We start from the raw sequence: 22,441 nt of genomic DNA, 5'->3' as shown, positions 1-22,441 counted from the left end.
ATGGGACGGCCCTGCGACCCCCATGTCACAGGACCAGACCCAAAAACACCACACCAGAACCCGGCCAGCACCGCTGGCGGAGAAGGTCGCCCCCAAACAGCACAAGTCTGGATGAGGTGTTGCACTCACCATAGCTGTGGCAAACAGAATGGGAAATAAACAGGAGGGATAAAATCCATATCCATATCCATACTTGTGTCGTTTGGGGGCAGCCTTCCCCGCCGATGGTGCTGGCTGGGTTTTGGTGGGGCTTTTTGGGTCTGGTCCTGTGACATTGGGGTTGCAGAGCCGTTCCATGGCCTCCCTTCCCTGCACGTGCACGCTTTGCGGGGTTGGCAGTCGCTGACCGACACAGTGTGGAGTTAGCGTAGGGACCCGTGTGGACCAGAGGACCTGCGCGGTGGTACACGGGGCAATATGGCTTGATCAATTCATTTACAGACACTCTGGTGTTGATTTTTAATATAGGCCTAGCGGCATTAGTATCAGCCATAGATGGGATGTGCAGCCGTTCCATTCTCTCCAGTTTCCCTGTTCATTTTTGCCTACGTCTATGGGGCTTGCTTTAACACATACAACTAATTGTTGTTAAAACAGCTTACACAGAAAGATTATCTGACAGATTATCTGCCAAAGATTTGAAGCCAAAGCCAGGAATGGATTTGAAAAGTGGAGAAATGTCAGGCTTTTCTTTATGACCTGATCTCTGTTTACAGTCTGTTTTTGGCTTTGGCTTCAAATCTTTGGCAGATAATCTTTCTGTGTAAATGGACCCTTAGGCAAGATGGCAGCCTACATAATACTTTTCAAAATATAATTTTTTTTTTAGAAAATAGAACCGATTCGAAAAAATGTTTCCATATCTGTCTCTAATCAGTAAGAAAAAAAAATCTAGAGAATATTTACCCTTTTCAGGTTATATGGTTAGCTGATCTTTTGTATATTGGTATGGTGATTCTTCCTCTCCCTTCCTCCATCTCTGCCTCATCCTTCTACTCCCCCTATTCATTTTCTCTGTGTTCTATCTCCCTTCCTTCTCTTGTTTTCTCTTAACTCTCTCTCTACGTTTCTCTATTACTCTTTCCTCTTTTCTCTTAAAGGGGTTATCCAGCGCTACAAAAACATGGCCACTTTCCCCCTACTGTTGTCTCCAGATTGGGTGGGGTTTTGAAACTCCGTTCCATTGAAGTAAATGGAGCTTAATTGCAAACCGCACCTGAACTGGAGACAACAGTAGGGGGAAAAGTGGCCATGTTTTTGTAGCGTTGGATAACCCCTTTAACTCCTTAACTCTCTCTACATTTCTCTATTACTCCTTCCTCTGCTCTCTCTTCCTCTCTGTTTCTCCATTACCCCTTCCTCTCTCCCTCTCCCTATTACATGTAATGCTCTCTCTTCTCTCTTGCTCTTCCTATTACATGTAATGATCTCTCTATCACTCTCCCTATTACATGTAATGCTCTCTCTTCTCTCTTGCTCTTCCTATTACATGTAATGATCTCTCTATCACTCTCCCTATTACATGTAATGCTCTCTCTCTCTATCACTCTCCCTATTACATGTAATGCTCTCTCTTCTCTTTCTCTCCCTCTCCCTATTACATGTAATGCTCTCTCTTCTCTCTTGCTCTTCCTATTACATGTAATGCTCTCTCTCTCTATCACTCTCCCTATTACATGTAATGCTCTCTCTTCTCTTTCTCTCGCTCTCCCTATTACATGTAATGCTCTCTCTTCTCTCTTGCTCTCCCTATTACATGTAATGCTCTCTCTTCTCTCTATCACTCTCCCTATTACATGTAATGCTCTCTCTTTCTTTCTCTCGCTCTCCCTATTACATGTAATGTTCTCTCTTCTCTCTTCCTCTCCCTATTACATGTAATGCTCTCTCTTCTCTTTCTCTCTCCCTATTACATGTAATGCTCTCTCTTCTCTTTCTCTCTCCCTATTACATGTAATGCTCACTCTTTCTCTCGCTCTTCCTATTACATGTAATGCTCTCTCTTCCTCTCTATCGCTCTCCCTATTACATGTAATGCTCTCTCTTCCTCTCTCCCTCTCCCTATTACATGTAATGCTCTCTCTCTCTCTCTCTATCACTCTCCCTATTACATGTAATGCTCTCTCTTCTCTCTTTCTCTCGCTCTTCCTATTACATGTAATGCTCTCTCTTCATCTCTATCACTCTCCCTATTACATGTAATGCTCTCTCTTCTCTCTTTCTCTCGCTCTTCCTATTACATGTAATGCTCTCTCTTCTTCTCTCCCTCTCCCTATTACATGTAATGCTCTCTCTTCCTCTCTATCACTCTCCCTATTACATGTAATGCTCTCTCTTCCTCTCTATCACTCTCCCTTTTACATGTAATGCTCTCTCTTCTCTCTTTCTCTCGCTCTCCCTATTACATGTAATGCTCTCTCTCTCTATCACTCTCCCTATTACATGTAATGCTCTCTCTCTCTCTATCACTCTCCCTATTACATGTAATGCTCTCTCTTCTCTCTTTCTCTCGCTCTCCCTATTACATGTAATGCTCTCTCTTCTCTCTACAACCTGACGCTTCATGAATCCTCCTATTTTTAGACTCTGTGAAGAATAAAAGTCGGTGTCTATAAATACCTGGGGCGGCTCCCCATCCCTCTGCCTGCAGTCACCTGCTCGGTGTCTCATGTCGCTGTATATTACTTATTTCCGAGGTGTTTGGGCTGATTTATGGCAATGAGTGAGAAGTCGCAGCGGCCTCATGGCAGCCAATAAATTGGATCTCATTGGTTTTATGAACTCCGGCTTCATGAGGCTCGGAAACAACTGTGCGGCGGTGATGTGACTGTAACAACAACCCAGAAGTGAGCAATCACCCGTCACCGCCCGGAGGAGCAGCTCTTCTCACCTCTCTGTAATCACATAATCCTGGCCGGGAGGCCTCCTGACACGCCGGACTAAATCCCTCACACATAAGTAATGGCCGAACCTCCAATGTAACCCCGAAGGGGCTTTATAATGCGGTGTGACCCATACACAGCGCTGTCACATTCTGCTGCATTATGTGTTATCTGTCACAGCAATGCTTAGTAACCTCTTACCTGCCAGATCCATCCCACCCTGTATAATTCTGCTCTTATAGGCAGTGAGACTAGGAAAACTAATATTGTGTAGGTCCCCCTGACCTGTAAAGGCCCCAAGGCCTAATATTGTGTAGGTCCCCCTGACCTGCAGAGGCCCCAAGGCCTAATATTGTGTAGGCCCCCCTGACCTGCAGAGGCTTGGGCTCCATATACCTGTGATGCCCCCAGTGGTATCTGTAAGGTTTGAGGTGCGGCCTCCATTGTTGGGACTTATTTCTCCAGCACTTTCACTGATGATCGATTGGATTGAGATCTGGAGAATCTGGAGGCCAAGTCACCACCTTGATGTTCTGGTCCTGATCATTGCGGCCCCGGGGCATTATCCATTACATACATTAGGGGGTCCCGCTGCCATGAAGGGGGGGGGGGTAACAGCAACAGATTTCTCCACTCCACAACTGGGTCCAACGGGCGCAGGTCCAGGTAAAAAGGCAGGGCAAAAAAAAGTACTAAAAATGTATTTAAAAAACGACACAATGCATTTCAGGATCGCACCGATCCCTTTCTCAAGTGTCTGACCCTTGAGGGTCACACTGTCCCCACCATCTTGTATTCTTCCCATAGTGCATCTTGGTGCCATCTCCTCCCCAGGTAAGTGATTTTATATATATATATATATATATATATATATATATATATATATATATATATATATTTATTTTTATTTTTTTTCCTATTTCATTTCTTTAAAAAAAAAAAATCACAAATGACATTTCACAAAGATTGAGAACATATAGAGATGGTATTTACCTCCTGAAGGCTCGGCGGTCGGTGTATCCGGAGGAGGAGTAGCTGAGGAAGAAGAGAAAGACAAAGACATTGTTAATATAGGAAAAAAGGTCTGCAGGGGTGTAACTACGATGGGCTAGACCCAGTACTAACTGGATTGCCTTCTCTCCTGAAACATTTCCCAGCTCCATGTGAACATTATGGTGGGGGGTGAAGGCAGTTCTGTGAAAGCCCTTAGTATAAGCACAGGTCTCACTCCCATGGCATGGCGTCTCTCTCCAATGACTTATTCTACTATACAGGCAATCCGAGTGTGATGAATGATATATGTTATACCTTGATAACCTTTCTAATACTAAATCTAATAGGCTACTTCATCTAACTACTTCTATACCTACAGGAACGTCCCTTCTCCTGCATCCATACCAAGGACCCATCATGCCTTGCATGGATCCATACTATCATAACCTGATAGATGACCACAGCATGCTAGGACCAAAAAAGTCAGGAGCAATCCCAGACAGGACCCCTAAATTAATCAGACCCCAGACTAGATCCATAAATTTACCAGACCCCAGTTCAGATTCCAAACTATTCAGACACCAGATCAGACCCCTACATAAACCAGACTAGATCCCAAAATGAACCAGACCCTACATTGGATTCCAAAACTAATTAAACCCCAGATTAGATCCCAAAATGAACCAGACCCCACGTCGGATTCCAAAACTATTCAGACCCCAGATCAGATCCCAAAATGAACCAGACCCCAGATCAGATCCCACAATGAACCAGACCCCACATCAGATTCCAAAACTATTCAGACCCCAGATCAGATCCCAAAATGAACCAGACCCCACATCAGATACCTAAATGAACCAGACCCCACATCGGATTCCAAAACTATTGAGACCCCAGATCAGATCCCTATATTGTTCAGACTCCATATCAGATCCCTACATTAACCACACACAAGATCAAATTCTTAAATTAAGGATAATTAAAAAGACTCCAGATCAAACTCCTAATAATTGAGCACCATCCCTGATTTGATTTTTAAATTATCCAGTCTCCAGATAAGACCCCTAAACTAAGCATATCAATAAATGAATCAGACCCAGATGAAACTCTTCAGACCCCAGATCAGACCCATACACTAATCCCACCCCAGATGAGATCTTAAGCAAACTCTAGATTGGACCCCTAAATTATTCAGATATCAGATCCTCAAATTATTTAGACTTCAAATAAGATGACTAATTTAGGCAGACCCCATATCAGACCCTTACATCTTTCCTAGATGAGATTTTTAAACGAATCAGACCTCAGATCAGACCCCACTGACATGTCAAAGGTTTTTATAAGTGACAGATACACTTTAATTAAAAAGACACCAAAACCGAGCCTTGAATTACCAGACTCCTAAATAAGACCCCACAATAAATTCAGGCCCTAGACCAGACCCCTCTATATATGTTATTATAATCCGTTTCTGATGCTATTCTCTACATCGCCCTCTATAGGCAATTACTTCTTGCCTAAATGACAGTCCTGGTCTGGTTATTACTCACTTTGAAAAGCGCTGGACGTCTCCTCCGCAGAAGGCGGGGCCACCGTCATGTCATTTTGCAGGGGGTTCAGTTCTCCTTTATGTTAAAAAATGATCACACATGCATTAGTATGAATGTTAAAAACATATAATATCACTTTGTAATTCTGATAAGTTACATGGTGTCTCACACATTATGCCTCAGGATGGAGTACATCTTCAATATTCTCCATATCGTGGGAGGAGCTTTCTCCTGTGCTCACTGTTGCCCCCTGCTGGACAATGCACTTTACATAATCTGTCAAGGATTATAAATTAGGACTGGCCACAGTGCTCCTGGGTCTAGCTAACTTGTTTTCACTTTGTCCTGATGAGGAGGACAGTTTGAAACACGTTGGTTTTTCATTTAGTTTTTTTTTTAACATATTTGATGATATTTTTAAAGGATGTAATAAAATTTGTGCTTTTATCTACTTTTTTTTTACTAGAGAAAACCTGAACCTATCACTGCTCAAGCCTTCCTTGTATTACATGGCTGACTATTCATCTGAATAAGCACTATGTAATTTAAGCAGCTGGAGGGAAACATGTCTGGCCGGCCATAACTTGCCCTATCAGGATGTGAGACGATCAGCTTATCCCCTTGGTGGCTGCATTGTGGATAGGGGTTGTCTCTGATGAGATGACCCCTTTAGGTTATGTCTATTTTATTTATGTAAATGTCTACTGGGTGGAGATGCCCTTTAAGGATTTTTTTATGCAATTTTATAGAAATGCAAATCCGCAGAATACATTATACCTAAAAAGCGAGATATCAGTGTCACCGCATGTGATTAGATTTTACTTGATGTCGGCTCTGAGGAACCTGTTATTACAATATACCAGATATAGCGTCTGCCGAGAAGGTTTCCAAGAGATCAAAATAATTGCTTCCTCTTTCCTACACAGTTTTCTCTTCCCCCGATGAGAGATCTTATCTTTGACTGAGTGTAATGATGTCAGGTAGAACAAGTGAGAAAGGAGACAACATGCGCTCAATTCCATTTTCTTTAACTTGTATTATATATATATATATATATACAACATTTGGGTCAGTACTATTTCCCAGAGGTGAAGTCTTATTAAAACTCTCAGTGAAGATTTGTTTGACTATTATCATATAAAATACAAATATTTGCACTTAATTTCAAGCCACTAGGGGGCTTCACAGCTATCTAGACGTCTATGGTTTATGGGGAAACGGCAAACCATGTGGCCAGGAGAGGAATTGCAAGTAAATCAGAAATGTTAATTGTATTCAAAAAGATCAAAAATGTAAAAATGCATGACTAATCATTTCGTTTAAAATGCTTCTTCACCTTTCATTTTCAATAAATCATCATGAAAACTAATGTTACAGCTAAATCTGAAGGCACCACCCATGAGGAACTTCTAAACTTTCCTGCTGAATATACGATATGCACAAAGTCATTTCTTTTTGTTGTTCCTTGTTTCTATGTCATATGTAAGAAGGCTCTCATAGTTATAGGCTGTGTTGCACTGAATGTGATCTGGCCCCTGGGTGTTAGAGGTCACGAGTCCTTTATAACCTGGACACATGATCTGAAGGGTGCTTTGTATTTTTACTTTGTTTAGGCATTCCTGTTACATTTTAGGGAATTTAAGCACAGAATTCCACACATCAGAGACCTGTAAGTACAGTCCCAATGCTCATATGAGCAGTTCACAGCCAGTTATAGGGTTTTTCCAATGGACAGAGCCTTAAAGGGGTACTCCAGACATTTAAATTACCCTTGTATAAAACCTAGAAGATCCTATTTTTACCTATTTTAACGCTCCCCCGGGGTCCTCCTGCTGCGTCTTAGGGTCACCCGCTGAACATTCTTGTCACCACTTCTGAGATGGAGTCTTCTTGGCAGTGACAGCAGGCTCAGCCAATCACTGGCTATGTCGCTTTCCCACTTCAGTCAGTGATTTGCCAAGCAGCTATCACCGCCGAGATGCGTCCATCTTGGAAGTAGTGACAGGAGTGTTTGGCGGGGAAATCTGCAAAGAAAAAACATTATGGACAAATTCACATCCTTTTCTTTCCTCACTATCAATGTTCCCTAGATAGATCTTCAAGGAAAGGCCGTCAATGGACACACTGTCTCTATCCTACCTAGTTCTGCCAAGGTATCAATTCTTTGATTGAAGTTCACCATTGTTTGCTTAAAACTAGTGCATATTTACCATGTTTTTGTAAAAAGATTTAGATACAGGTCTCCGCACTATTCAGGGCCCCACCTGACCCACTGTTGGCCAGTCCAACCTTGATTTTTGTTCATGTTTACATGTTAGCTACCTATAGATGGCACTAAAGAGACTCTGTGTTTTCTTCCTCCTGGAGGAGAGCTAATTTGCATACTTTTTCCCATACTGCATTGCCTGTCTTCATACTTCAGGGAGTCTCTTCAATGAGAACAAGCACCGAGATAAGACCCCACTACACCTGTCGTATACTCTTTATTGTTTCTTTTATAATCCTTAGATACGATACAGGTTTATTTTCAAGTGATATCGGTAAATGTTAATAAATGGCTGACTGGTAATGGACGTACCTTCCTGAGCGGCCCCAAAAGCTGTATCCACGCTTCTATTCTGCTGCGCTAAAAATATTCCGTGAAGTAAAGAGTGATTACGAGGCAAGACACGTAGAAAAATCTTACAGATGAAGACATCACACCTTGTCAAGGTAAAATGCTAATTAAATATGGCCTCGTACCCCTCCCCCACATCGTGGGAAGGAAAACCTCCTGGTGTCTTCTCCTTTACAGTCACATCTGGTGTTCTCTGAAGGCAATTATAATTATAGATGAGAAACGCCATGTCTAAGTATATCCTCTGCTACGTATCCCAATATCCCCCACTGATCTGCGTGACTCACTGCCTGCGAGGTAGAACCAGAATTACCGTACAGATTCCGGAATTACAGACAGATGTTCTGGAGAGGTGGGAGGACCGAGAGCTGCACAGGTGGAAATTAGCACAAGCCCAAAGGCCAAGTGAGTAGCAAGGAAGAAGATGTTCTAAGCTCCACTCATGTCCCATCCACTAGGGAATACACATGAGTGTCGTACCGGGGATAGTAAAACAATGTGAAGGATGCGGAGTAATCTGCATGTGGAGCAGGTTGTGTATTCTCCAGATATCCAACATATGTCCTAGTTATAGAAGTATCTATATTGCTGGCTGCTATTCACATAAGTGTTTCTGGATCTGAGGTGGCGGTTTAGAGATGATTTTAATGATTACATCCAAAAATAGTGAAAGAACATAACAGTCCCAGTCTAATTCAATGACATGCTGACACTAGGGGTACAGGATAATGACACACTGATTCTTGGGGTACAGGATAATGACACTTGGGGTACAAGATAATGACACACTGAGACTTGGGTACAGGATAGTGACACTTGGGGTACAGGATAGTGATACTTGGGGTACAGTATAATGATGCACTGACACTTGGGGTACAGGATAATGATGCACTGACACTTGGGGTACAGTATAATGACACTTGGGGTACAGGATAGTGACACACTGACAATTGGGGTACAGGATAGTGACACTTGGGGTACAGGATGACACTTGGGGTACAGGATAATGACACTTGGGGTACAGGATAATGACACGCTGACAATTGGGGTACAGGATAGTGACACTTGGGGTACAGGATAATGACACGCTGACACTTGAGGTACAGGATAATGACACGCTGACAATTGGGGTACAGGATAGTGACACTTGGGGTACAGGATAATGACACGCTGACAATTGGGGTACAGGATAGTGACACTTGGGGTACAGGATAATGACACGCTGACAATTGGGGTACAGGATAGTGACACTTGGGGTACAGGATAATGACACGCTGACACTTGAGGTACAGGATAGTGGCACGCTGACATTTGGGGTACAGGATAAGGACACACTGGCACTTGGAGCGCAAGATAATAAAACACTGACACTTTGGGTACAGTATATTAACACTTGGGGTACAGGATAGTGACACGCTGACACTTGGGGCACAAGATAATGACACTTGGAGTGCAGGATAATGACACGCTGAGACTTGGGGTGTAGGATAGTGACACTTGGGGTACAGGATAATGACACACTGACACTTGGGGTACAGGATGATGACACTTGGGGTACAGGATGATGACACTTGGGGTACAGGATAGTGACACTTGGGGTACCGGATAGTGACACGATCACACTTGGGGTACAGTATAGTGACACTTGGACACAGGTGACACATCCGCCATTGGACTGGTTATCATTCCAATATTAATAATCCATTGAGAAACTTACATTTGGAGTCAGGGATCATGTCGCCTTTCTGGAACATTGTCTCTGGGGTGACTAAAATAAATGAAGACAGAACACACTGAGGTTATTGAAGTTTTCATGAAAGATGATTTCTCAGGGAATATGTCTTAGCTGCCATTATAACTCCTGTAGAGGTCAGTGGGGATGAGAACACATGAGCAGCCGTCTATTCTACCGTATATATGTGACTGACACAGGGGTCGGATGGAAGAGCCTTATTCTGACCCTGCCTGTCCATAGCTGCCAAAATATTGCCGAATGTGCTCCACCTTACAGTGCAATACAGCAGTATCATAGCAAACAATAAATAATGCCGCCATCAGGTTAAAGGGGAACTATCAGCAGAGTACACAAATCTAACCTGCTGATAGCTTCCTATTGCTAACGGGGCACTGAGGAGGAAGATATGTGTCTTATCTTCATCCTCTTCACCTTTCCCGAGCAGTTTGTAGTGTCATCCTGTGAGTGGTAAGGCTGTTTAGAGCAATAGGGGTGGGACTACAGCCCCCAGATCAGCAATCCGCCCTTGGCCGGCCCTCCCCTCCTAGTGTTTATAAGTGCAGTATGCTCAAATCGGTTCGAACCTGGAATTACGGACAGAAAATAGGCTCAATGTATTTCAATGGCCCCATTCACACATCTGTAGGTGTGTACAGGGCTGTGATCCGTGCCGCGAAAAAAAAAAAAAAAAACAGGCCCTATTGCGAACTGCGACACACCAATAGAACTCTATTGGATCCGTATTTTTGCAGATGCGATCCGCAAAAAATACGGATCCGCAATCGTCAAATAGTGACTAGTACATTTTTTCATTTTTGAGGATCAGTAAAAACTACTGATGCAATACGGATGGAATTTGTGGACTCCAATTGATGGAGAGAAAAATATACTGACGTGTGAATAGACCCTAAGGCTGCCTGGAAAACATGGATACAGCCCATAGCCATTGTTTTGATAGAATTTGACCCAAAATGACAGTCATATTTCGGCCCCATCTATAGCTCATACATAAAACCCTTATACCATTAGACAGACTCTATTGTGTTCCCATAGAGAGTCCTGAATTTGGACCCCAAGAAGCATCCCCCAATAATCACGTATGGCCTGGACATTCCCATTCATTCTATTACTAATCTGCGGAAATCACTCGCAATAATAAAGCCCCCATGAGAGGACGCTAGAGATCTTCTCTCCGCATCTAGGGTCAGCGGCCACCTGGGTCTCTGGGAGGTTCATTCGTCTCCCAAGTAAACTTATGTAATTTGTACCTGTAACAAGAGCCGGGCAGAACGTGATATCCAGTCCTTTCACCGAAGAGTTAATGTGCGTGTTCACAAAACACTCAATGGCGGCTTTGTCGCAGTCACAGAGCACTTTCTCACAATCGCTGCCAGATTCTGGGGGGTAAGACAAACACAAGACCCCTTTTATAGATCTGCTTTCCACCATCTGTCCTGCTTTATAATTCCATATACAATGCACAGAGACCCCGGCCATTCACCCCCACTGTAACCCTCACATAGTCTTATTAAAGGGGGATTGTACAAAATCATAAATACGCTTTAATTAGGTTTACTTGGATTTCAGGTCATTATTGGGTCTTGTTTAGATCATTTAATACCGCCGTCTTGTGTAAAACCGTGGCCGGTGACAAACTCAGCTCTGCTACCTCTGTAGGCCCATATATTAATGGAGAGCTAATTGTTTTTATCCGATTGACACCATGAGAACTTACTGTATATGCGAAATTCTAGCGGTATGTTAACTATGAGGTATAGGAGAGGAATCCGGAGAGGAGAGGAGAGGAGAGGAAGCGGAATCCTCGCTTAATTTTACATGTATTCCACTTGAAATTCTACCTGTACGTTGTGTTCAGTGAGATTTCTGCTCTGGCGTCCATATAGCAGAATTTAGGCCCAGAATGTTCCGCCGTGGATCCGTTTTCCACCCAAAGAATTGTCATGTCAATTCTTTGGGCGGAATCCACTATAAAAATCCCATAGACGTCATTGAGGCGCTCGAATGCCATTCATATTTCAAGCAGTAATCTTTCCTCTTTAATTTCACGCCTATTCCTCAGTGTGAACATAACCTAAGAGTCTGTTGGTAATTTTTTTTATAAAAGATAAAAAAAAATGGATGGCTTGTGGCCCGTAGCGGTGATAGATGTAGTTTCCCACTGGTGATCGTTGCAAATAGCTTCAATCCTCCCGGCTATGTTGCTCCATGCTATGATGGACCTGAGCCCGTTAGATGATCTAATGGTGCGTTTACACAGACAGATTTATCTGATGGATCTTTGAAGCCAAAACCAGGAACAGACTAAAAACAGGGATCAGTTCATAAAGGAAAGACTGAGATCTATCCTCTTTTCAAATCCATTCCTGGCTTTGGCTTCCAAAATCTGTCAGATAAATCTTTCTGTGTAAACGCACCCTAAGTGACTTCAATGCAAAAAGACACAGACACAGGAAAAACCAATGTCAGTCAGACACGTTCTGTCAAGCCATGTTTTTTTTTCTCTTATATATGTGTTATAGTATTCCCAATCATTTTTATATCAATGGGTCACTTAGCTGGAGTAGCAGTACAGCAGTCTCCCTCCAGTGCCCACACACTGGAGATTTATAATAAATTAATTATAATTACTCTAGAGGGCCTGAACATTTTCCCTTCGGGCACCCAATGCTTCTAATGATAGTACAATCATTGGAGTTCCCCTTTAACGGGGTTGTCCAGTTTAGAAAATCTATGGGGGAGAGTTATCAAACTGGTGTAAACTAGAATTGGCCCAGTTGCCCCTAGCAACCAATCAGATTCCACTTTTCTTTCCTCACAGATTCCTGTGAGGAAAGGTGGAATCTGATTGGTTGCTAGGGGAAACTGGGCCAATTCTAGTTTACACCAGTTTGATAACTCTGCTATGTTGTTAAGGCCCTATTACACGGAACGATTATCTGCCGATATCGGCCATCACAAACGATGAACGATATCGGCTGATCGTTGCAGTCGTTTGTCTTTCAACATTGTTGAAAGACAAACGACTCATACAGCAACGATCTGCTGCCGTCGCTCTGTGGAATAGGATCGGCGGCAGCAGACCGCCGCTATATGCTATGGGCTGCCCGGACGATCCAGCGATCACCCGAGCAGCCCCCCCCGCACCCCCGCAAGTAATAGTGGCAGCAGCGAGTGGGGAACGAGGAGAAAATGAGCGCTGACAGCGCTTGTTTGCTCCTCATAGTCGCCCCATGGAATCGGGGCTTTATACTTTCTGAGTTAAAGGGGTACTCCGGAACCTAAAATGTATCCCCTATCCATAGGCTAGTAGATGGGATAGTTGTCTGATTATGAGGGTCTGACCCCTAGGACCCTCCTGCAGTATCCGTAATGGGGACCTGACTCTCCTGGCTGAATGAAACGGGCGCATGTGCATTGCGGCTCCACCAGAGATAGTTGGTCCCAGACCCTGGGTCAGACCCTGTGATCACACACTTACCTCCTATGCATTGGGTAGGGGATACGTTATTGGGTGCTGGAACACCCTTTTATTACAAGTGTCGGATATATCCCGGTTGTTGATAAATCCAGGTGCTAATGGTGATAAATCTATGTTGGCTTGAAGCTGGCATAGATTTCAACTATAATTTACACCTGCTAACAGGTACTCTGTGGTCACACCTCTTTTATACAAGGCCCACCCTTTCTATAACAAGCCACACCCACTTGGCAGATATGCTACAGATAAGCTAAAATCTGTGACTTATTGCTGATCTGAACCATGTGTACACTTCTTTAGAACTTCCCTAGTTATTTTTCTTATTTTTTTCTGTATTTTTGACTGTTGTTGGGGGAAATTAGATGTGCAATGGGTGCAGATCCAAAAACCAAGACTGATCCCATCCACTTATCCAGCAATAGAGAAGTCATTGAGGTACCGTGACATCTTACCGCATGTTAGGTTTTTGGAGAGACAACTAACATCTGCAGTGATTTTCGATGGGTCCCAAGTACAATCCATCTCCAACGCTTCCTCGTAACACTTACGATGCTGAAAACAACAACTGGAAAAGAATCCATAGTTTATGTATGGCACTGATCATTGTGGCCATTCTGATAAACATGACTGCTTTCATGAAAAAAAAAAAACAGTGCCGCACCTTCTCACAGGTCGTATGTGGTATTGCAGCCCACCACTTGAGTAGAGCTGCAATACCAGACACAACCCATGGACAGGTGTGGCGCTGTTTCTGGAAGATAGTGACCATGTTTTACTGATCTTTAATCCTCAGAATGGCTCCATGGGTCACATGACTATGGTTGGGGGATCTGTCCTCCGGCTGCCTCACCTGTCAGCTGCATCTATGGGCAGGCCCTCCAGCTCGTATCTACAGGCGCAGCCATAGTCCTCCAGGTCTTTAGGGCACAGTCCAGTCACACATTTTAGTTTGCTCACAAAGTTGAGTAACGCTGGGAAGTTGGTAAATATGTCTTGTAACCAAGTAAAATGGGAGCCCAGACAATCTGTGGAGCAAAGGAGAATGTTATATAGAGCTTCTAAGAGTCTTCTCTGTTATCAGCCGACTAACCGCCAGTGTGTATGGTATAGTGGGATCAAGGGTACAAGGGACTATGGGGGGGATTTATCAGACCTTGTCGAAAGGAGCAGTGGAGCCCATAACAACCAATCAGATTCTAGCTTTCATTTTTAAAATGGCCTCTGAAGAATGAAAGCTGGAATCTGACTGGTTGCTATGGGCAACAGCCCCCATATCTTCCTTGCACAAGGTTTGATAAATTTCCCCCTATGAGTTTAATTTCATTTTAAGCCATGCACAGAAGTGGCAGATTGATGTTTCTATCTAGAGAATCTCACCACCATGAATGAGGGGACAATGGTTAGGTAGGTGGTGGGTGTCACAGTAACGTGCATATGATGCCAGGACACAAGTTCTCCAGCAGAACATTGCCCATGACACTGCTCCCACCATCTTGTCTTCTTCCCATAGTGCATCCTGGTGCCATCTCTTCCCCAGGTAAGTGACACACACACACCCGACCGTCCACATGATGGAGAATGTGATCCATCGTACCAGACACCTTCCTCTATTGCTTCATGCTTGGAGCACATTTGGCAAAACCCCACAAGACCAGCCATTCTGGAGTTGCTTTGACCCTGGCATCTACACATCACTATTCTGCCCTTCTTAAGTATCCTCAACAGATAGTCCCCTATTAAAACCCTAAAGAGCGGCAACTACTATTAAGGGGGTTTCCACTGCTTGTTTACATCTAGAGTGACTAAAGTTCTCTTCAAGTATATTTTCTCAGTAAATGTTTCAGCTGACCAGAACTGTCCCCAGTGTGTTGGTTAAGTGCACCTAAAGCCGAAGTACCACACTGATACTGCTCAATCACCTTGGGAAATTTCAAGGGATTATCTCCTACTTGTCGTACAAGCCCTGGCCCTGTATTCCTGGATCTAGAATTCCATGATCTCTTCCAGCAACAGGTGATATTCTCCCAAGTACCGGATTGACAGAGTTTTGAATTGCCTAGACAGGTTCCCTGGTAGCCCCCTATCTACTCTGCAAGTCTCCTACCTAAACCCTTACTAAAAGAAAGCATGGATACAGGCTATAGTTGTATCCATGTTTTCCAGGACTCCTTAGGACAGTACCCAACTTCTGCAGCCACTGGTTTTGGCAACATTATCTGAACCCGAATTCTCAGCGTTTGAATGAGCGTTTTATGGAGAAGTATAGACATTTGTGAAATGAGACAGCTGGCAGGGCCAGGGAAGAAACTAATAAGCAAGCATTGCTTACCCTTCCCCGTGCCGGTGATGCACTGTGTGACCAGACCCGTTGGAGTTGGAGAAAATTCCTGTCCTGGCCGATGGACAGCCCGCTCAGCCAACCAGTGACTGGAGTGCCATCCTGCCCCAGTAACTGAGCGGCCAGTCCATCAGCCGGTCATGACGTCAGCTCTGCTGGAGAGCACTACAGCCTGCAGCCGTAATCTGTTTGCTGTTTTTGTCATTATCAATGTAATTATTCAATACGTACATAAAAAGTTTACAATCACAAAGTAAATGGGCAAAAATTGTAATATATTTGTCCAATTGAATTGGTTTTGGCTTCAACTTACCGAGGAACGATGTCACACTCTCTATGTTTTGAAAGACCCCATTGAATGTAAAGTTGTCTGGAAGAAACCAAACATTCATTTATAACTTATGGCAAAATGCTGCGAAACAGACTGAAGCTTCGCCTTATCCCAAAAATCATTAACAGAAAGGAAACAATTGCAAAATAATAAGCTGAACATGGCTGATAGGTGTGAAGACCCAAACAGGAGTTCAGGGAGGTGGCCACCAAGAGTCATCTTAACTAGAGATGAGCGACCTGACACCTGATCAGATAGCAGTGCACTGTCATCTGATGAAGGGAGTATACCTCCTGAAACGCGTATATTACTCCTTGGCCTTGGTGGACATTCATCCGAAAAGCGCTGGTGAATAGTATATGCTTTTTTATTTATTTTCCAATGCCTAAAAGGGGGTGGAGCTAAATTGTGGTCTATTTTCAAGCATAATTTTAAAAGTTGCTGTGAATAAAAATTGAGAAAACAATACAAAACAACACATAGTCTAGAGGTTTCAGCTGGGAAATTCATATTTTTTCGTATTCCCAACCTAAACTGAGAGTAAAATCACCTCCTCCTTTTTTATCTGGACAGTGAATCAGAGTAGGTGGTTTTATCGGAGCAGAGTTGTTACTACCTGCATTCATCATGGCTTTGTTTAATATATACACTCATAATATATCCCAGTTTAAAGGAGAACTCCATCCGGGACCCCTTTTTAAGCCCTGATGTTGGGACACACACTCTGATCATCTACAATAACCTGTGTTGCTCAGTCTGATACTATTGGATGCTTGTGTATATGTTGATTTGGACCTTGGATTTCTAGTCCGTATAAAATATAAGTTATGTTTTAGGCACTATGGTACAATGTTCACACTGTTGCAGGTGCGCTTTGCAGATATTGCCATATTTGATGGGAACAACAAAACATCCAGTTCTATTCTTCTCATCAAAACAATAGAATCTAACAAACCCCATTATAAGTCAGTTGGGTGTTTTGGGACCCATTGGTGTCCATTTTTGTTTTTTTGTTCCTATAATGGAACAGGTGTGAAACTCAGCTGTGCACATCATAGGACATTGTGTTGGGTCTGAATGGGTAAAGCATGGCACAGGAATTAAAGGACTTTTGCGTCTTTCCCACTCTGCCCTACTGCCCTACTTGACGTCTTTCTTCCAGTTTTTTGGCCATCCTTTCCATCTTTGGTGGAACATTTATATTTATAATATATTTGTTATTTTCGGCTCTCTTACTTACTAATGTTTCTTAAAGGGAGGTCGGTCAGCTCCGGTAACACAGGCGACCCTCCGGATTCTTGAGCAAATGTAGTCTCTGAAAAACAAGGGGTAATGATTGGATTGAATATCTAAAACATAATGTTTGTCTACAGCTATGGCGGCCATTGTGGAATTTTATAGTCATTTGCAATCATACTCACACTACTTGATTGGGCATCCTCTCATAAGACACCTAAGTATAAAGTGCCACAGACAACAATTCGCTGGCCAACCTACAACTAGTTGGCGATATTTACATTTCCACACTTACCGACACTTAAATCATCATATTGTGGCCGTGTAAGCCCGGACCCAGGGATACCCCCAAAATATATTCACTCATGCATAAACCCGCACTTTCCACTGTCCAGTCCACAGGATTTTCCCTCTAAAAATTGAGACTGTTCACAAGTCTGAGTTTCTTTATTTTTGAGGATCTCCTTCAGGTTGTCCGGTTTCCTCCCACACTCCAAATTAAACCAATAAGTTATTCAGTAGCAATGTGTGTGCTTGATATGAATTGTAAGCCCCAGTGGGGACTATGTTAGCACTGTATAAGCCCTAGCAAACACATCAATGAAATATGGTCCTCAAAAAGAGAAAAAAAAATTGTAAAAGATCCTCTTTGAATAGGCCAAATGTCTTGTGGCAGATTAAAGTTCCTTCTTCAAATGAATTAAAGTGATTCCCCCCCCCCCCCTTTCTATATCAGGAGTTCCCAGCACCCTACTTAAGCTTATATTCTGGACATTTCATATCTTACCATATAAAGGATTTCTTGGTTGTCCCTCCCCTCATGTTATTGTAGGTGGACAGTGTCATAGGGGCGGGCCCTAATAGGTGTGGTGCCCCATATCTCCGCCCACATCAATGTAGTAGAGCCCGCCCCTCTGTGATGTCATTGCTGTCTAGACCCTGTCCCTCTCCAGCCATTAGAATAGGCCGACCCAGAGGCTGCTCGTTCCAATGTCTGTAGAGGGGGTGGAGCCTATGGCGCCGATGTGGGCAGAGATATGGGGTACCATGGTCTTTACGTCCCGCCCTACAACACTGTCCACCTGCAATGACATTTTTGAGGGGAGAGACCACCAAGAAATCCTTTATACGGTAAGATATGAAATGTCCAGAATATAAGCTTGAGAATGGTGCTGAGAACTCCTCATATGGAAAGGGTGTGACAATATCACTTTAAAATCTTTGAGAAGACCACCTCTCCAGAAGACCTTTTTTTTTTTTTTTTTCTTTTATGCAATTTTGGGTATTCACCTCAAAGCAGTTTTACCATAATAACAACAACAGTATACTGTGAACTCAGATCATGGTGTTAATTTTTTTTTTTTTATTAATTCTTTGCAAAGTAAGTAACTATATTTTCTTCATAGATTTTTAGTCTGTTCCACACTGGTTACATTTATCAGGCTGCTTCTCCTTGTCTCAGTTTCCAGCCCTTATCTCTTCTCCCCTGAACTAACTTCTGAGTCGATTTATGACCCTTAAAAGGATATGTTTCTTTTAATATAAAAAAAATAAAATCTAACAATATTTTCCTTGTTTTTCCTCTATACTTTATCCTGTGCATCACTTCAGAACGAGTTTTGAGATTTTCCTTACAGTCATTAAATGGGTTATACTTTGCGATTAAGGTGTAATACAATTTTAGCAAATATACAGTGGAGGAAATAAGTATATGATACGCTGCCCATTTTGTAAGTTTTTAAGATTTTGTAAGTTTTTTCCACCTACAAAGAATGGGGAGGTGTGTAATTGTTATCGTAGGTACACTTCACCTGTATAAAAAAAAATCCAGATCATCTCATTGTTTAATTTTTAATTTGCATTTTATTACATAAAATAAGGATTTGATCACCAACCAATCAGCAAGAATTCTGTCTCTCAGAGACCTGTTACTTTCCCTATTAGAAGCTCCTCCTACTCTCCGCTCATTACCTGGATTATCTGCACCCGCTTGACCTTATTATCTGTATAAAAACAACTGTCCACACACTCAATCACACTCCAACCTCTCCACCATGGCAAAATTGTAGACGTGCACAAGGCTGGGATGGGCTACAGGACAATAGGCAAGCAGCTTGGTGAGTAGGCAAAAACTGTTCTCCCATAGTGGGGTAAGGATGATTTTAAAAGGGCAGGAATCAGTGCAGAAGTACATGGGAGCACCTGGTCAATGACCTGAAGAGGGCTGGGACCACAGTCTCAAAGTTTACTGTTAGTAACTAGAGATGAGCGAACCGGGTTCGAGTCGATCCGAACCCGAACGTTCGGTATTCGATTAGCTGGGGCTGCTGAACATGGAAAAAGCTCTAAGGTTGTCTGGAAAACATGGATACAGCCAATGACTATATCCATGTTTTCCACATAGCCTTAGGGCTTTATCCAACTTCAGCAGCCACAGCTAATCAAATGCCGAAAGTTCGGGTTCGGATCGACTCGAGCATGCTCAAAGTTCGCTTATCTCTATTAGTAACGCATTATCCCATCATGGATTATATCTGGCAGAGCACACAATGTCTTTCTGCCAACACCAGCATATGTCCAGTTCACCAATGACCATTTGGATGATGCAGAGGAGGCGTGGGAGAAGGTCATATGGTCAGATGAGACCAAAATAGAACTTTTTGGTGTCAACTTCACTTGCTGTGTTTGGAGGAAGAAAAAGAATGAGTACAACCCCAAGAACACAGTCCCAACCATGAAGCAGGTGGTGGTGGTGGTGGGGGGATAACATACTACTTGTGAACTGTTTTTCTGCAAAGGAGACAGGACAACTGCACTTTATTGAAGGGAGGATGGATGGGGTCATGTAAAGTGAAATTTTGGCCAACAACCTTCTCTCAGAGCATTACAAATTTGTGGTGGCCAGGTCTACCAGAATGACAATGATCCGAAACACACAGCTAGGGCAACTAAGGAGGAAACCCACAACCGGGATAACTAAGGAGAAAACACACAGCCGGGACAACTAAGGAGGAAACACACAGCCTGGGACAACTAAGAAGGAAACACACATCCGGGACAACTAAGGAGGGAACACACAGCCGAGACAACTAAGGAGGAAACACAGCCGGGACAACTAAGGAGGAAACACCCAGCCGGGACAACTAAGAAGGAAACACACAGCCGGGACAACTAAGGAAGAAACACTCAGCCGGGACAACTAAGGAGGAAACACACAGCCGGGACAACTAAGGAGGAAACACACAGTCGGGACAACTAAGGAGGAAACACACAGCGGGGACAACTAAGGAGGAAACACACAGCGGGGACAACTAAGGAGGAAACACACAGCGGGGACAACTAAGGAGAAAACACACAGCGGGGACAACTAAGGAGGAAACACACAGCCGGGACAACTAAGGAGGAAACACACAACCGGGACAACTAAGGAGGAGACACACAGCCGGGACAACTAAGGATGAGACACACAGCCGGGACAACTAAGGAGGAGACAGACAGCCGGGACAACTAAGTAGGAAACACACAGCCCGGACAACTAAGGAGGAAACACAGAGCTGGGACAACTAAGGAGGAGACAGACAGCCGGGACAACTAAGGAGGAAATCCACAGCCGGGACAACTAAGGGGGAAACCCAGAACAGGGACAACTAAGGAGGAACCACACATACGGGACAACTAAGGAGGAATCACACATCCGGGACAACTAAGGAGGAAACACACAGCCGGGACAACTAAGGAGGAACCCCACAGCTGGGACAACTAAGGAAGAGACACACAGCCAGGACAACTAAGGAGGCTATGTAAGAAGCATTTCATGGTCCTGGAGCGGCCGCCAGTCTCCACACTGCCACACAATCATAAATGTAATGATACAGATCATACAATGTGATTATATAGATTCTGTCTCTCACAGATAAAGTGTACCTACGATAAAAATTACACACCTCTCCGTTCTTTGTAGGTGTTAAAATTTCCTAAACAGACAGCATTTCATATACTTATTTTCTCCACTGTATGTTATTCTGTGTATTATAAGGACTTTTTTAGTACACTCCCCCCCCCCCCCCCCAGTTATCAATTAATTCTGAGTTTCAGGATCTCGGGTTACTGGCATGTAATGTTTCCTTTCAGCACAGTTATCAGTTTCATCTTGTACCAAACCAAACACAGTATCTATCACATGACCAAGACAGGTTTTTTTATCCAAAAAAACACAAAACCACTCAGCAATTGAAAAGTAGTAATAAAATTGGGCATAGTCTTTAAGCTTTTAGGTGATTTATTAATTAAATGAATCTGTTGTTTGAAGTAAGTTTTCAGGATTAGCTGTCCTGTGTGTACTTAAGGAGCAGATATTATTCCATTGTTTATTATTTATATGGTATTTTCAGCCAATCTCTCCTCCAATTTTTTTTAGCTCTAGTTCTCTCTGTAGTGTGTGTGTGTGTGTGTGTTCCCAGGGATTCCCCCTCCTATCTACCACCTCCTTTTATTTGTATTACTAGTAATCTGATCCCTGAGCTGCTACAATTTGTGACCAGTAAATAAAAGTCATTGCTAAGCTGTTATTACAGAGGGGAGAGAGGGGACGAGAGTGTAGCCGGAGGAGAGGAAATATGCTTGATAACAAAGAAAAGAAGCATTTTTGTCTGATAAGAAATATTGCAAAATTTGCACAAAAAAGTACTATTGATCTATGTCTATATAAGAAGAAATCCAGAAAATCATAGGAGGCGTAGATCTCTTTTTAGAAATCTCAAACTTCTTCTTAGATGGATTTAGAGAATGTTCTTGGCAGATAACATTGGTAAATAACATTGCAAAATGACCAATTAGATACAATTTTGCGAAACTTATTAAAACCTGGTGCAAAAATATTGCAGCTTTTTATTCAAATAAATGATCCAGAATGAAGGGTCTAAAACCAGTACCACCTCTGTCCACAGGTCGTGTGGGGTATTACCTCAACTCCATTAACTTCAATGAAACTGAGCTGCAACATTACATTCAAACTGAGGACAAGAGTGACGCTGTTTCTAGAAGAAAGCATCTTTGTTTTTCTTCTCCAGAATAATTCCTTTAAAAAGATATTTGAACAAAGGTGAGCCATAGCTAGAATGTGAATGGTTGAAGATTCTCCACCAATCACCAGTCTTGATAACTCTTCCCATCTTTAAACATCTAATCTTCAGCCATATCACCTGTCATTGGAGAAGATGCTATGTATTCCTAAATTAACCTGAATATTCCACAACCAACC

At 43.0% G+C, this 22,441-nt stretch overlaps 1 protein-coding gene across 1 annotated transcript in view; it reads right to left on the bottom strand.

Moving 5' to 3' along the window:
- OC90 (otoconin 90) overlaps nt 1-14,865 on the bottom strand; it is a 33,116-nt gene extending 18,251 nt beyond the window's left edge. Inside the window, exons 1-9 of the mRNA XM_069959621.1 lie at nt 14,833-14,865; nt 14,430-14,472; nt 14,127-14,301; nt 13,729-13,841; nt 11,046-11,174; nt 9,760-9,810; nt 8,004-8,051; nt 5,426-5,500; nt 3,876-3,917 (exon numbers count right to left, since the gene is read on the bottom strand). Coding sequence (XP_069815722.1) covers nt 3,876-3,917; nt 5,426-5,500; nt 8,004-8,051; nt 9,760-9,810; nt 11,046-11,174; nt 13,729-13,841; nt 14,127-14,301; nt 14,430-14,472; nt 14,833-14,865 — 709 coding nt within the window. The remainder of the gene's footprint in view (nt 1-3,875; nt 3,918-5,425; nt 5,501-8,003; nt 8,052-9,759; nt 9,811-11,045; nt 11,175-13,728; nt 13,842-14,126; nt 14,302-14,429; nt 14,473-14,832) is intronic.
- Nucleotides 14,866-22,441: the final 7,576 nt, after the last annotated feature.

This window comes from Dendropsophus ebraccatus, chromosome 2 (assembly GCF_027789765.1).
Source record: "Dendropsophus ebraccatus isolate aDenEbr1 chromosome 2, aDenEbr1.pat, whole genome shotgun sequence".
Taxonomy (NCBI): Eukaryota; Metazoa; Chordata; class Amphibia; order Anura; family Hylidae; genus Dendropsophus; species Dendropsophus ebraccatus.
Note: the sequence above shows the minus strand (reverse complement) of the source record. Positions and strands in the feature narration are given on the sequence as shown.